This window comes from Phasianus colchicus, chromosome 11 (genome assembly GCF_987193195.1).
Source record: "Phasianus colchicus chromosome 11, bPhaCol1.hap1.1, whole genome shotgun sequence".
Taxonomy (NCBI): domain Eukaryota; kingdom Metazoa; phylum Chordata; class Aves; order Galliformes; family Phasianidae; genus Phasianus; species Phasianus colchicus.
Window position 1 is genome coordinate 1507834 of NC_143446.1, and position 13638 is coordinate 1521471.

Below are 13638 nucleotides of genomic sequence, written 5' to 3' on the forward strand. Positions count from 1 at the left end.
CTGAGCAGGACAGGACATTGCAGACTGGTTTGGCGCATGTCACAGGAGGAGGAGGATTCTGCAAAGAAGATTGGCACCTGAACAGAAAACCCTGCAGGCCTCACAAAACCCAGGCCTTCGAGGATTGCACAGAGCAATGGGAGCCATTTCAGCAATGTGGAAGATATCAAGACAGAAAATAATTAGCTATCTAAAGGCAAGTTACGAATACATTACAGAACCACAGAGTCACAGAGTCATTGGGGTTGGAAGGGACCTTTGGAGATCATTTAGTCCAGTTCTCACCTGAATGTTTATTTGTCTGAAATTTTGCACAGCTGTAACCTTTACTGCCCTTTATTACCATTGCTGGTACCACTGTGTGACTTTGCTCGTGCCCAGCACACAGGCACACTCAGCCCCTTGGTGCACAGAGCACTAGGGCATGGCTGAGGCATGAATTGGGACTGGACTGCAGTGCCCATCAATTCTGGAGTGCTTTGCTTGCAGTGAGAAGGTGACACCCAGAGCCAGGCACCATCTGCCCAGTGCCAAGAGCACCGACTGGGATGGCTACGTGTGGGATGCATGCAATTGCTATGTGTTGGTAACTTGTGTTTGGCTTTATCTTTTCGTGTGCCCTTCTATCCATAGACACGGCACGGCCTGACCTGATGCTTCTCTCACAGGGCTTTTTGCTGCACTTGGCATGTCAGCTCTGCCAAAACACCTGTTACACATTGAGCCACTGGGCAGGCATGAATCATGAGCTACCTTGGCCATGCATTCGGGGAGTTGTGGCAGATGCTGCAGCCACCCACCTCTCACAGAGGAATTAACCTTGGGAGAGGCGTGCTGTCACACCAGGGACGTGTACTGTGCACCTCCGGCAGCCGCAGCCGTGGCCATGGGATGGCACACCCAGTGAGAAGCACCTCGCTGTGGGCTCCTTACTTATTCCACATGACAACAGCTGCTACAGGGCCATCCGACCAGTTTTTGGTGCTCACCATGGAATGCTGACACCCGGCATCATGACAATACGCGTGCACTGTGATTCACCACCCTTTGGCTTGGCAGTGGGGATGCACTTTGCACGCCTCCTTCTCTCTTTGATTTTCCAACACTTGTTGTAGCTGCCCGCTCTTGCTGTTACGCTCACTGAGACGAACAGGCCAGAGAGATTTTTCTGTCATTTTGGAATAGCCTGATAGGCTGCACGGAGAAGATCAAAATGACACAAGAAGACAGGGACTCTTGCTTTAAAGGAGTATTTCAGATGTGGGAACAGAGAGAAGTGAAGATGTAACACTGGGGAGGAGAGAGAAAAAAGGAGAGAGAATTTGGCTTGGTAGAGCCAGGGAGACTGCAGGAAAAGAGCCAGGGATCTGAGGGAAGACAGCACTGTCACCTCATCTTTGGATTAAAGAGCTCAGCAATAGGGCAGGTAAGAAAGGGGAAGGAAGGATGAGAAACGGGGAGGAGGATGCAGGAGGACAGAAAGCCATTTTAGGAAAAAGGAAGGAAGAAATCTCTTAGAATAACAAAGAATTCACGAAGGTTAGCTTCGATCATAAAATCAGGAGGGTGATACAGTTCTCATTTCTCCGGGAAGTAGCATGGTAGATTCAGACTGCAAATCCCAGGGCTGTAGGGGCTGCCTGGATGTGTCCGGAAAAGAAAGCACTGGTAAAATCAGAAAATGCCGGTGGTACTCAAATATGCATGGTGAGAAAAAAAGGAAGCTGGCTTCTATGTAGGGAACAGCTGTGCAGAAATGATCTTAACACTGTAGAGAACCACCAAGGCAACTATTTGGAAATGCAAAGGCTCTGGTTTGTAAACCTAGAAACAGAGGCATGCTCTGATTTAGGGCTACTGCAGTTCTGCCTTGATGCTTACCACTTCCACCTCGAGGGGGAAAAACAAGTGCCAGAATGATTTAAAGACAGAATATCAACCCACACTGCTGCAGGCCTGCTTTCCACATTTTCTTGCTTTTATAGGTTTAGCTCCTGTTCCAAGAGAGGGACTTCTGTGTCTGTGTGCGTGTGTTTCCTTCCAAAATTCATACGTGAAATCAATGACTGAAATTTTTAACAAAGACATTTGTAGCAATTTTCAGAAGCTTGTGAAGCAAAACATCCCTCTTACTCACCCCACGCTCCCATCGAACACGCAGCACTTTGTAGGAAGAATTTGCTTGTGTAACTTGATTTTTTATGTCACTTCTCTTTCTCTCACTCGCGTTACAGACAAAGAAAGAAGGGGGAAGATGATCTAGAATACGAGGCACACATCCATGGCCTTGGAAGACCTTTCTTCAGCCCCCTGTTGTGCTACAAATGTCTAGTTGGATGCCAGGAAAATCACCCTGCGTGCCCCGTTTCTCAGATTCCCAATGGTAACGTGGGATTTACTCTTCTTGTTTCGGAAGTGGTGGGAAGAGAAATCTGTTAAAGACTGCGAGATGCTCACACGCTGCGACGTGGAGATGAATGTTAGGCAAATATGCAAACAGAACACCAAGCAGATCCCTCCCAAGGGTTTTACTCAGCCCCCCAGCCAACAGGCATCGTGTTCACAACCTCAGGTCCTGATGTGGGCTTCAAGACGATGTGGAAGGTGAAGCTTAAGGCTGCAGCATAACGGTAAGGGAATTAAAAAAGCACAAAACGGTGCCAATGTCTTTATTTGAAAAACTCCCCGAGACATTTCTAAAACAGATTTTCTGTAAAATCTGTTGCATTCACAACTACAGAATGTTATGATCGAGTGCAAAAGTTTTTATAGCTACTGAAACATAATAGAGGAATCCCAGGCTCAGGCCTATAAAACCTTTTACAGAGCACCTGTTTGGATACTTTCTACATATAATTCCTTCAGACCAGCAGCAGTTTCTGTACCAGTTGGACATTTAAACACGATGCAGAAATGTTGACCATATCGTTCTGGGTGTGGTAATCCCTATTTGATTCATGGGTGATTATTTTCTTCCCCTATAGCTGAAACCTAATTAAGCAATTGTTTTGGGCAAGAACGCTGAGCCATGGGGATGGATGTTAAATAATTGCCGGTCACATGCTTAGTTCCAGACCAAAGGGCTTTTTGTTTCCAGCAGGCTTTATTCTGTCTCCCAGCTATGTCTCCGCGTGCTCTTCGCTGTTTTACACACTGTAACTTACAACGGTGCTCATTATTATTCATAGATTCATAGAATTTATGATTGTAAAGGATGATGAGATGATCTAATCCGACCTCCTGCGTAGCACGGCCAGCCATTCCATCCCGTTACTCCTCCGTTGAGCCTCGGAACTTGTGTTTGACAAAATTGGATCTTCCGGAGAGACATCCACTCTTGACGTGAGGAAATCAAAAGACAAATAATTCCTGGGTAGTTCTTCCAATATTTAATCATCCTTACTGTTAGAAAGCCTCAATTCTGCACCTTGTGTCTAATTTGAATTTTTGGGCTTCAAACTCCAGCCATTGGTTCTCGTAATCGTCTTTTTCCACTAGATTAAGGAGCCCTTTAAAACTGCTATGTTCTCATGATAAAGGTACTTACACGACCTAATCAAATCACCGTCAGGCCGTCTGCTGAATTTAATAAAAAGAAAAGTCTATTTATTTTGTAGGAGCACTTAGAGGCCCCAGTCACAGAGAGAGGTCCCGAGGGATGGACACTTTTTAGAGCTCAGTTTTCAGGAATCTGGAGCCCGCTTCTCTTCTGTGTCAGGGATTTCTGGTGCACCCTTGGGCACATCACTCAGCCCCTTTGCTTCTTGGCTACTCTCCAACAGGATGGGAATTCCAAGGTTTGCTCCTCGGAATACACATGTTACAACTGTCAAGTGCAGGGGGAGCAATGTTAGTCACTGAGCTGAGCGCTGTAGAAGCACTTAACGAATGGCAATCCTTAATCATTGTCTAACTAACCGAAAAAAGCACCATCTGCATGTTGGATATAGATCGAGGTTGAATATCTCCTGTACTGAGCTCTACAACAAGTGCCGATCATGGTTGCTGTGTCTTACATTAAAGCAATGGCAGTTGCTTGTTTTTTATCAACACAAAGTGCATTCTTTTCTCCTCTTTATGAAACACGAAGGTCTGGCACCAAGCAACACCATACCTCAGCTGAGTAGTTCGGGTTTGAGAACCCTGAGTGATAAGGACAAACCTCTAAAGTCAGTATGTATATTTGCTATTAGCTACTGCTCACTCTTAATTACCCATTCCCTTTATTTGTCTCCCTTTAATGGTATGTCAGCCAGCATTTTCCAAGCCCTCACTCAACGACTGATTTGCCAGGAAGGTGGGTACACATTTGCTCCTGTTACAGACATGTGTTTAGCCATGGGCAGAGCTGTGCTAGCAGTTACACAAGCATGGATCTGGATTAATTCCACCAAAACGCTTCAGGTTTCAGCTGATGTGTTTGTCTGCAGAATTACCTCCGCTGCACCCAGGCGGGTGGTTGTGCCAAACCACCTGAAGCTGAAGCCTGGGATGCTGAACCACCCTCATGGGAGGATCCTGTGCAGAGCGGTGCTAACCCTAGGCATGCCAGCATCTCTCCTGCAGGTGCCCATCAGAAATACAGCAGCATCATTTCACTGTTATTTTCTGAGAGGGAAAGAGAGCGGCCCGCTTGGTGCCTCATTCCTCTCAGAGTCTTTTGGTCTGCACAGAGGGGTGTGCTCTGTGAGAACAGCACGGACGCTGCTCCCTTCTCACCAAGGTTTTGCATGAAAGCACAGACAGGGAAGGTCCAGGGTTTCTCCACACCTGGCTTACCCAGAGAATCACAGAATCATAGAATGGCTTGGGTTGAAAAGGCCCAGTTTCAACCCCCTGCTCTGTGCAGGGTCGCCAACCAGCAGCCCAGGCTGCCCAGAGCCACATCCAGCCTGGCCTTGAATGCCTCCAGGATGGGGCATCCACAGCCTCCTTGGGCAACCTGTTCCAGTGCCTCACCACCCTATGGGTGAAAAACTTCCCCCTAATATCCAACCTAAACCTTCCCTGTCTCAGTTTAAGACCATTCTCCCTTGTCCTATCACTATCCACCCCGTAAACAGCCGTACTAATGTGTCCATGCAGCAGTTACTGACTCCAAATGCTCACATTTTGCCTCACATTGAAGCATCAGTCAGGGTAGAGTTAAACTCACACCTTCTCAAGCGTTCACCTGCATTTGCAAATAAATCAGCCGTAAGAACAACTTAGACAGCCTCCTCCTACATGGCTTCTCCAGTGAAAGATGTGGGAGAATGGCAGTGGTGCTGCCTGTCTTTCCACAGCTCTGCCAGTATTCAGGTATCACACTGAATTTCTCAGGATCTCGTATGGATTACAGTGCTTTCATTGCAACCTCAGGCTGATTCACACTTGCTCTGAGAGCCTGCACTGACATATTAAGAGCTGCTCCAGGGGTGAGCGATCTCCTTGTGGCAGCAGTGGCCCTGGTGGGCGCACTGCAGTGGTGCTTTGGAGGATGCTGCAGGTTGGACAGTGCTTCAGAGCCCACAGCCCTGCAATGTGAGCTGCAAACGATGTGAAAGGTAAAGCAGTAATGCCGTCCTACCTGCAGGAAAGAGAATTCCATGATTTGCTCCCTCCATTTCAGCACAGCCTTGATTTCGAAGGCTGTTGGCATAAGGACTTTATAAAGCACAGGTTTTTATGGAGGTCTCAGGCGTTCTTCTCTTGGGTGCACAGGAAGGTGCAGATCAACACTTTTTCCTGCCACGAGTCCTAGCTGCCTCCTCCAATTTGCCCCTCACATTCAGAACTATTTGCAAGCAGCTTGCTACGAACCAGCCTGGCCTCATATGGACTGCAGAGATCACAGCAACAAGTACAATGTAGTAAAAAGCACTTGAAATAACAACTGCAACAAAAATAAAACCAAACATCCATCTCAGCAGCGTGGGACTATTTTTGTTTTTTAAAAAAAGAGACATTTCAGGCAACACTTTATGTTAACAAACCCAAGCAGCAACGTTTGGAAGTAAATACTTGACATCTAGAGCTCTGTTGCTACTGCAAGACTCCAAGGTCAAACCTTGCTCTGAAGGATACCGATATGTGGATTAAAACAAAACAATTGTAAGGATTTTGGAGAGCCACGTCCCAAAGAATAAATCACCCACGCAGCTCTGAGTGTGTCGGATTACTGTGGTGGTGAGAGGTGCTGTGCACATGCACACTGCAGCACAACAGGCTGCAGCACCCAGAGCCGGCGCTGTGCACGCATGCAATGCATTTGCAGCCGTAGAGCAGCCAAGTGCTGAGTGGCAGGCATTTGGAAAGGCAGCTGATAGCCACAGCAATATGCAATTGTGTCCCTGAGCTTTTCCAGCAGGACAAAGGAGCAGATTGCATTGTGCAAAAAATCCCATGTCATAAAGGGTGTCCAGCAATTGCGGTGCTGCACCACAGACTTTGGGTATGTTGGCTGTTGGAAAAGGAACCTGAAACCCGCAGCCTGTGGGCCCATACCTTGAGATACGTTTAACTTTGGGGCAGATACCAACTCACACCATGTGGTAAAGAAAACACTGGCATGGAGGAAAGTAGGATTTATCTTCCAAGAGTTTGGAAAGCCCAATTCTACACTTTGAAGTGCATTTACTCACTGCTGCCAACCCTGTCAGCAATGGACAAACTGTTTCTCATTGCGTTGCTCTGTTTCCCATGTATGCACTGGAGATGAAACACACTCAGGGGCTGTAAATCGGGCACTTCGTATGACAGTAACTGAGGTTGCAGTTGTAACGACCCACGTGAGCCTGCTTTAAACTCCACGTGGTTGTTGCAGGAAAAAAGCAGGATGCAAAACCAGACCGCGTCCTGGAGACGGTGCAGAAAACTGCCACTGCCTGCACATGGTGCTGGAGCTGGGGAGGAAATATATACAAACAAATTTGCTAATATATAAAATATTTGCTATTATTTTATTGAAGCGTTAAGTTACTGCACGTGTCTGTCTCTGCGCTGAGCACATCAGGTCTGTGTCTGGTGGTTCTGAGACTTCAATTTTCTGGATTCAAGCATGGGCTTTACCGACGACTTCCAACATGACTTGGGAAAACGACAGTGTTTCTCTACCTCATTAAAAAGGAATTGGTTCTGTGAACCAGCTCGGGCTGCAGTCAGCACATCAGATCCTCCCTGTCCCATTTTTGTATTGGTGCTTCTCACTGCATGAAATCCATAGTGCGGCTGGACGGGGCCACACGAGCTTCAGCAGCACTCAGTGCTCCCAGGACACCGTCGGACCAAAACGTGTTTTTGTCCCACCGCAAACGAGGGACGGAGGCAATTCCACCAGCAGAATCAAAGCCCATCTGCACAGCAGCGCTTCGGAGATGGAGCTCCTCACGGAGATACGCCATCCCTCGCCAAGAGGGGTGGCTCGCAGCTGCTGCAGCTGGAAGCCCTGCCGCTGGCGTGGGGCCACGGAGCCTTCGGGTCTGCTCCTGCTCAAGAGCTAGCGGGCTGGCCAACCTGGTTTCTGTGTACCTCTTCGGAAGCTACAGGGCACAGCAATGCCGGCCTGGGGTGGGAACGGCGTCCCTAACCTCGTGCCCGGCCGCACTGAAGCGGCGAGCCTTGGGCTGACGTTACACCGCGACCACCCCAAAACAGCCTCGCAACAGCCGGCGTGCCGTCGGGCCACCTCGACGCCTCTCGCTCGCCGGCAGCGGCCTGCTAACCGCAACCACACACCGACGGCCCCGGGGGGCGCCGAGCCGAACCCCGGCAGCGCCGAGCCGGGACCCCGCGCGCGCCCTGCCGACCCCCGAGCGGAGGGGGCCCGCGGGGAGCGGCGCATGCGCGGCGGGGCGGCGGGGCGGCGGGGAGGGGGGCCGGAGCGGGGCGGGGAGGCGGCGGCGGGGCGGAGCGGGGCCGGGCCGGGCCGCCCGCCGCCCGCCTATTTGAGGGAAAGTAGCGGGGCGCGGGCGCTCAGTGCTGGCCGCCGCCGGGAGGCAGCGGGGCGAGCGGCCGCCGGTCGGTGCCTTTTTTCCTTTTTCCCCCCTCCCTTCCCCCCCGCCCCTGCCCAGAACCGCCGCGTTCGTCGCACGGGTGGTGGCGGCGGGGGGAGCCGCCCCGCGGGGCCGCCTCTGCCCCTTCCCCGCCGCGCTTTTAATGGAAACATGGCGATGGCGGCTCCGACCGGCAGCGCTGCGCCCGTCGCCCCGGCGCTCTGCGGCCACCTGGCCCTGCTGCTGCTCCTCGCCGCCCCCGCCGCGCACGGCTACAGCTTCCCCCAGCAGCACACGTAAGTGCCGCCGCCGGCCCGGGACCCCCGCCCGGTGCTGCGGGGCCTGCGCGGGGGCCGCGGGCGGAGCCGCTCCTCGGGCGGGCGGGGGGCTCCGCCGCGGGCGGGGGCGAACGGCGGCCCCGAAGTTGCCGCGGAGCGCAAACTTCCCCGGGCGGCCGCCGCATCCCCCGCTGGGGGCGACGGCTTTCGCGTCGTAGTCCCGAGCACGCAGCGTGGTGCGTTCCCCTGCCTTCCCTTCCGCCCCTTCCTCTGCTCGGCCGGCCGGTCGCGGATGCTCGGCCTCGCGTCTGCCCGCTCACCTGGCGGCGGGGCCGGGGGCTGTGAGCAGGGACGTGGGCTGGGGGCAGCGAGCCGCTGGGGGCTGTGCTGGGCAGCGCTGGGCTGGGTACCGCCGGAGCCCTGCGCACGGGCAGGCGGGATCTTAGCCGAGATGTATTTTAAGAGCCCGTCGTCTCCGTTATGAAATGCTGCTTGTTGACACAAAAATTGTGTGTGAGGGGGTGGGGGTGGGGGTGAATACATTCCGACAATTCAAAGTAGAGGCTGCCGCCGTGTCCTTACAGGCGGTGATTCTGGAGGTGGGGGAAGATTTCAATGACACGGAGTTAATAATAGCAGCACTGCCCTTAAGTTTGTGCTGCCCCGGTGCATAGGCACCGCTCCGTGCCACAATCCTCTGCCATTTCCGATTTGCTTAAGAATAGGAATATACATACATATGTCATACAAAGTATTTTTGAAAGCCTTTCAGATGAGCGTCTTTGATCTCCAAGTGCGTTTTTCCAGGCGTGCATTCAGGCCTTCTGAAAAGAAGGCTTATCGGCAGGAGGAACGGTGTTGTTTATTCGGGAGAGCTGCAGCTTACCCTGCTAATATCTGCTTCGCTGAAGGCACGGCTGTTTGCGCTCCTTATTTCATCAGAAACAGCTCCCGTTCAGACACATCCCTCCTGAATTCTTTTGGGTCTCGCATCCGTGTTTCTAAATCTCTCTGACCTTTGAGAGCTGGTGGGATCCCGTGCCTTGCCATCACGTACGTGCAGAAATCCTTCCGAATAAGACCCTGAGAAATGTCTACCTACAGGGGGAGAAGCAGGAAGGGAACGCGCCACGCTTGCTGAGTACCGGGGCCTGGCAGCCTCATCCTGTGCCTCTGCATGCTGCTCCTTCTGCTAGGAGAATCCCTATCTGAGTCCTGGGAGTTACGAATGTGGTGAAGCACAGCTGAAGTTTATGGGCGCTTTCAATATACCGGCAGCTTGTCCAGGGGTCGTGTGTCAGCTGTTGCTTTTTCTTCTGTTTTGTGCCATAAATCCTCTCTGGGCAGCAGTGTGCCGTGCAGAGCTGTGCTTTCCTTCTAACTGCAGAAAGTTTTCTTTTTTATAAAGAAGGTTCTTGTGCCAGGGCAGACGTCCTTAGGAGATGTGTAATTTGTGGATAACGCACCAGCCTCCCCCCTCACCCAGGCCAGTCACTATCTGTGTTGTCCCAATAAACTGTGCCAGCTTTTTGACCAAAGCAGCTTTATTCCAGTTCACTTGTTGGGGTTTACGGGCTGGATGCTTTTAGCTCTGTGCTCTCCTGCTTGCAGTGGCATTACCAAACAGGCCTGATCTGCGCTATCAGAGGCAGCACATGTGAAGCAGCACACTGCTGGCAGCGATGTGCCATTCGTAGCTGAAGGCATGGTCCTGAAAAGGCCGCAGGCTCAGTGTGCCCCTCGGTGGGGAGCAGCGCTGATGTGCGAGAGGAGGCATGGAAAGGATGCGAGACCTCAGCCTGACCTGCTGCCTCCGTGCTCGTGTTGTTCTCCTTGTGACCTGCTTTGTGAGCTTGGAGAAAAGAAGAGTCATGGATGGAGATCTGGTGATGATGCAGTTGCTGGGCAGTAGGCAATGCCTGTCGCGTGCAGGCTGGAATGCCGCGCTGTGCCCCAGGGCCTTCGTGCTTGTTTCTAAGGACAGAAATATTTGATGGGAATGAGAAGTGCGATGGCAGCTGGCACCAATGCTCAGATAATGCCTTCATCGACTGTTCCCTCTGAGTGGCTCCCTGTCTGTGCCCTTCTGCTTTCTGAAGGTGTTGGATGTAATGGAAATCATTTCTGAAAGGTGTGTTGGTCAGCAGCTGGGCTGTGCTGCTGGAGCAGCCTGCTGAGCTCTCCCAGCCGCCAGCTCTTCTCCTCCTTTGGACAACGCACCCTTGCAACAAGAGCAAATGACACAGAGCCTTGGTGAGAAACCTTGTTTGTCTGTGGAGGTTTCTCTGCAAATCACCGAAGTCACGTTGGGCTGTCGGGCTCGCAGTGTTCAGCAGCACAGAGCTGTCCCACTCTGCCTGGAGCAGAGGGAGCGATGAGGGCGTTTTCTGGGAGTGAAGGGGGGAAGAAAAAATGGAGATTTTTTTTGTTTGTTTTTGCCACAATTTTATTAATTGTCACCAATGGTTTCTATGTGTTGATGCTTGGTTCTGTCCCCGATAAATCTCTGGTGCTCCACATTATCTTTCTCCTCCTGGGTCGCATGGCTTTAATCATCTTACGCCAAGCTACGGAAGGCTCGGCTCAGCCAGTTGTGCAAAGGGGAATTGCTCATTGAGATTTAAAGAGCAAAATCCCAGATTGGAACAAACCCATCGGGGTGGGTATGTTAGGTGATGCCTGCTGGCTGACTGGGCTCCTCTCAGGGGCACTCGTGTGCAAGTGTGTGTCTGTGCGGTCAGCGGGATTAGCGGCTGTTGGAAGGGAAGCTGTTGGCGGCTGCTAATTGTTCTGTTCAGTACTGCAGGGAAGGATCGCTGTGGCAGCACGGAGCTGTGTGAATTTCTGGGAGATGTGGCAGTGGGTGGTCGAAGCCTGGTCACCGGGTCAGCTCTGCGCCTGCAGTGCCATCGCTTCCCGTTAGGAGCGCTGGGGGACGTGGCTGACTGAGAAGGGAGCAGCCCCCTCCTCGCTTTGCAGAAGGGCTGTGTCGTTTGGGCTTGAAGGGAAATTGCCATCTGCTAGAGGTGGCGAGCCGTTTGCTTCCTGCGAGGAAGCAGGTGTGCAGGGAGCTGCTGCGTGCCTGCTGGCAAGGCATGGGGAGAAATGCGTGCAGGGAGAGGCCTGGGGACCTGTGCCTGTCCATCCTGCCCCTCCAGCACGGCATCACAATGTGCACTGGGCCTTGAGGTGTTTGTGTTGTACCAGATGCACGAGGCTCCTGCTGTGAGCCGTGAGGCTGATGGGTGCCCATCACCACTGGAGGGTGGGCTTGAGGTTGCCTCCACCTAATTAATTGCTTCCTTTCAGCAGGCTTTGATTTGTGCTCGTGTCATTTCGTCCTAAATGAGGTTAACGATGCTGGTAGTGTTGGCACATCTGGGCTAGCAGGGCTTGAAATAAATAACTCTATTAGGATTGCATGTTTGAGGGTTTGCAGGATGCTGTGTAGCGGGATTCCCTTCTCTTGTTCTGCTGCTTGCCTGCTGTGCAGTCAGAAAATCTCTTCCAATTGTGGTTTTGATGCCTGGGAAGGGACCTTGTTGGGAGAAGAGCAGGCAGGAAGCATGACGGCGGTCCTGCTTGTCTTCTGCTGCACATGGCTGAGCAGCAGCCCGCTGGGAGGGCAGTCGTGCCCCATTGCTTGACATTGCATTGCTCCTTCTGGGAGGGCGAGGAGAGCTCGTGCTGCTGCAGGCACAGGCAGCAGTGGCCCTGATCTACAGCACTGGCACCGCTCTTCGGATGTGTGGGGACACCTGGACAGCAGTAGGGACAGCTGTCATTTGCAGTATTTCTTTGACATTATTGGTGTTTTCTCCCTTCCTGTTATGAGTTCTGGATGCTTCCTACTCGGCTCTCACATTGGGAACAGCTGTTTGTGAGCCCGTGTCTGGAAGTAGGGAAGGAAACCGGGACAGCTTCCTTGAGGAGGAGTGGGCAGATAGAGCACAGCACGTCAATGTGCATGCTGTCACCAGCCTGGCTCAGTTATTAAGTATATTTTGGGATAAGCAGCTACCAAGGCCTAGCAACTTATTTCTGTGGTCCTCAAGGTTCTCCCATATCTTCCTCATTCCTTTTCTTCCCACTTTTATCCTCAATCCCTACTCTTACCAAAAGGTAGGAGTAGGGGACCTGCCTCATCTGTACGGCCAGTGCTTGGTGCTTGATAGGCATGCAGTACAAACGGGGGGTGATTCTGGAGGCCCTGAGTGGAAACCTGAATTTGTCCTTGAACAGACCTGGTGTTTGGCTCCAAAAGCCATTGGAAAGGCTCTTGAGGGTTTAAGTGCTGGGACATCTGCATGCAGTAACACTGTACATGTGCACAAACTGTAGGATTTACACATTGTTTCTTTTCCAGCAATGAAACATTCAAGTGGGATGAAATAAAAGGGAAAGTCATTACCAAGCAGAATACTTGAGTGAAATATTCAGGAAGAAGGGGCACTATCTGAATGCTTCCATATTTACTTTCTCAGGAGCCACTTGAAAGCAGAATGTTAGCAGAATCCCTTTTTCCTCTCTGCTGGTGTTGGTAGGACTTGAATGCCATTCCTGTGATCTGGCCTTCATCCCCAGTCTGCTGTTGATGTGTTGCAGAGGGAGGGGGCTTGTACAGCCTGTTGTTGCAAGATGTTGGCATGGCTTTCTTCAGTCTGAATGACTTGAGGTTGCAGAAAACGCATGCTGGATTCTCAGCGTAACTTTGACAGTGGTCTTACAAATCTTTCAGTCTCAGCCATTATCTGTAGGTCATAAATTCCAGGAAAAAATAAAATTATCCAGAGCGAAGAATTAATTCATCAGCCATAAAGCAGAGCATCGTGCACTGATGGATGCAAGGGATTGGGCTGCTGAGGCAGATCAACTCAAGGCAGGTGGAAGGGCTGCAGGGAGAGGGCTGTTGTGACCTGGCTGGACAGGTTGCACGCTCTGTGGGCTCCGTGTTTATCCATCAGTTGTGTGTAGCTGTTGTTCTTGCCTGCAGTTGGGCCATTGTGGAGCTAGTGCAGAGTGACTGTGTTGCAGTGCCTCTTTCCACAGGCCTGGGGCTGGGTGCTCTGGAGGAGCTAATTGGAGGTAGCTGTCAGGTGGGGGTAAAGAGGGGCATGTGCCATTTGGAGGAATAGCTCTGATGTTGGTAAAGCCACAGGTGCAGCTGCCAAAGCTGAAGTTGGGTTTCCATGCTGTAGTGAGCCAAGTGCTTACTTTGTGCAGTAGCACTAACAGAGTGCGTAGAGTTAAGTCTGAGCAGGATGGGATGCAGAGTGCTTTTTAGCCCTGGCTTCTGTCAGTCTTTGCTCCTACAGTGAAGAGGAACCTCCTGCCCCAGGGTCTGTGTCTCATTGCTCCATAAGGGTGGCAGTGGAGCTGCCTTCCCC

The 13638-nt window shown here is 51.8% G+C and overlaps 1 protein-coding gene across 3 annotated transcripts in view; it reads left to right on the forward strand.

Moving 5' to 3' along the window:
* Positions 1 to 7950: 7950 nt before the first annotated feature.
* Positions 7951 to 13638, forward strand: part of CACNA2D2 (calcium voltage-gated channel auxiliary subunit alpha2delta 2) — a 128227-nt gene continuing 122539 nt past the window's right edge. For 2 of the 3 annotated variants that reach the window (XM_090147897.1, XM_090147899.1), the window contains exon 1: positions 7951 to 8269. In XM_090147897.1, the coding sequence (XP_090004023.1) occupies positions 8145 to 8269 (125 nt within the window). In that variant the 5' untranslated portion in view covers positions 7951 to 8144. The remainder of the gene's footprint in view (positions 8270 to 13638) is intronic. The other variant, XM_090147898.1, reaches the window with a different exon arrangement.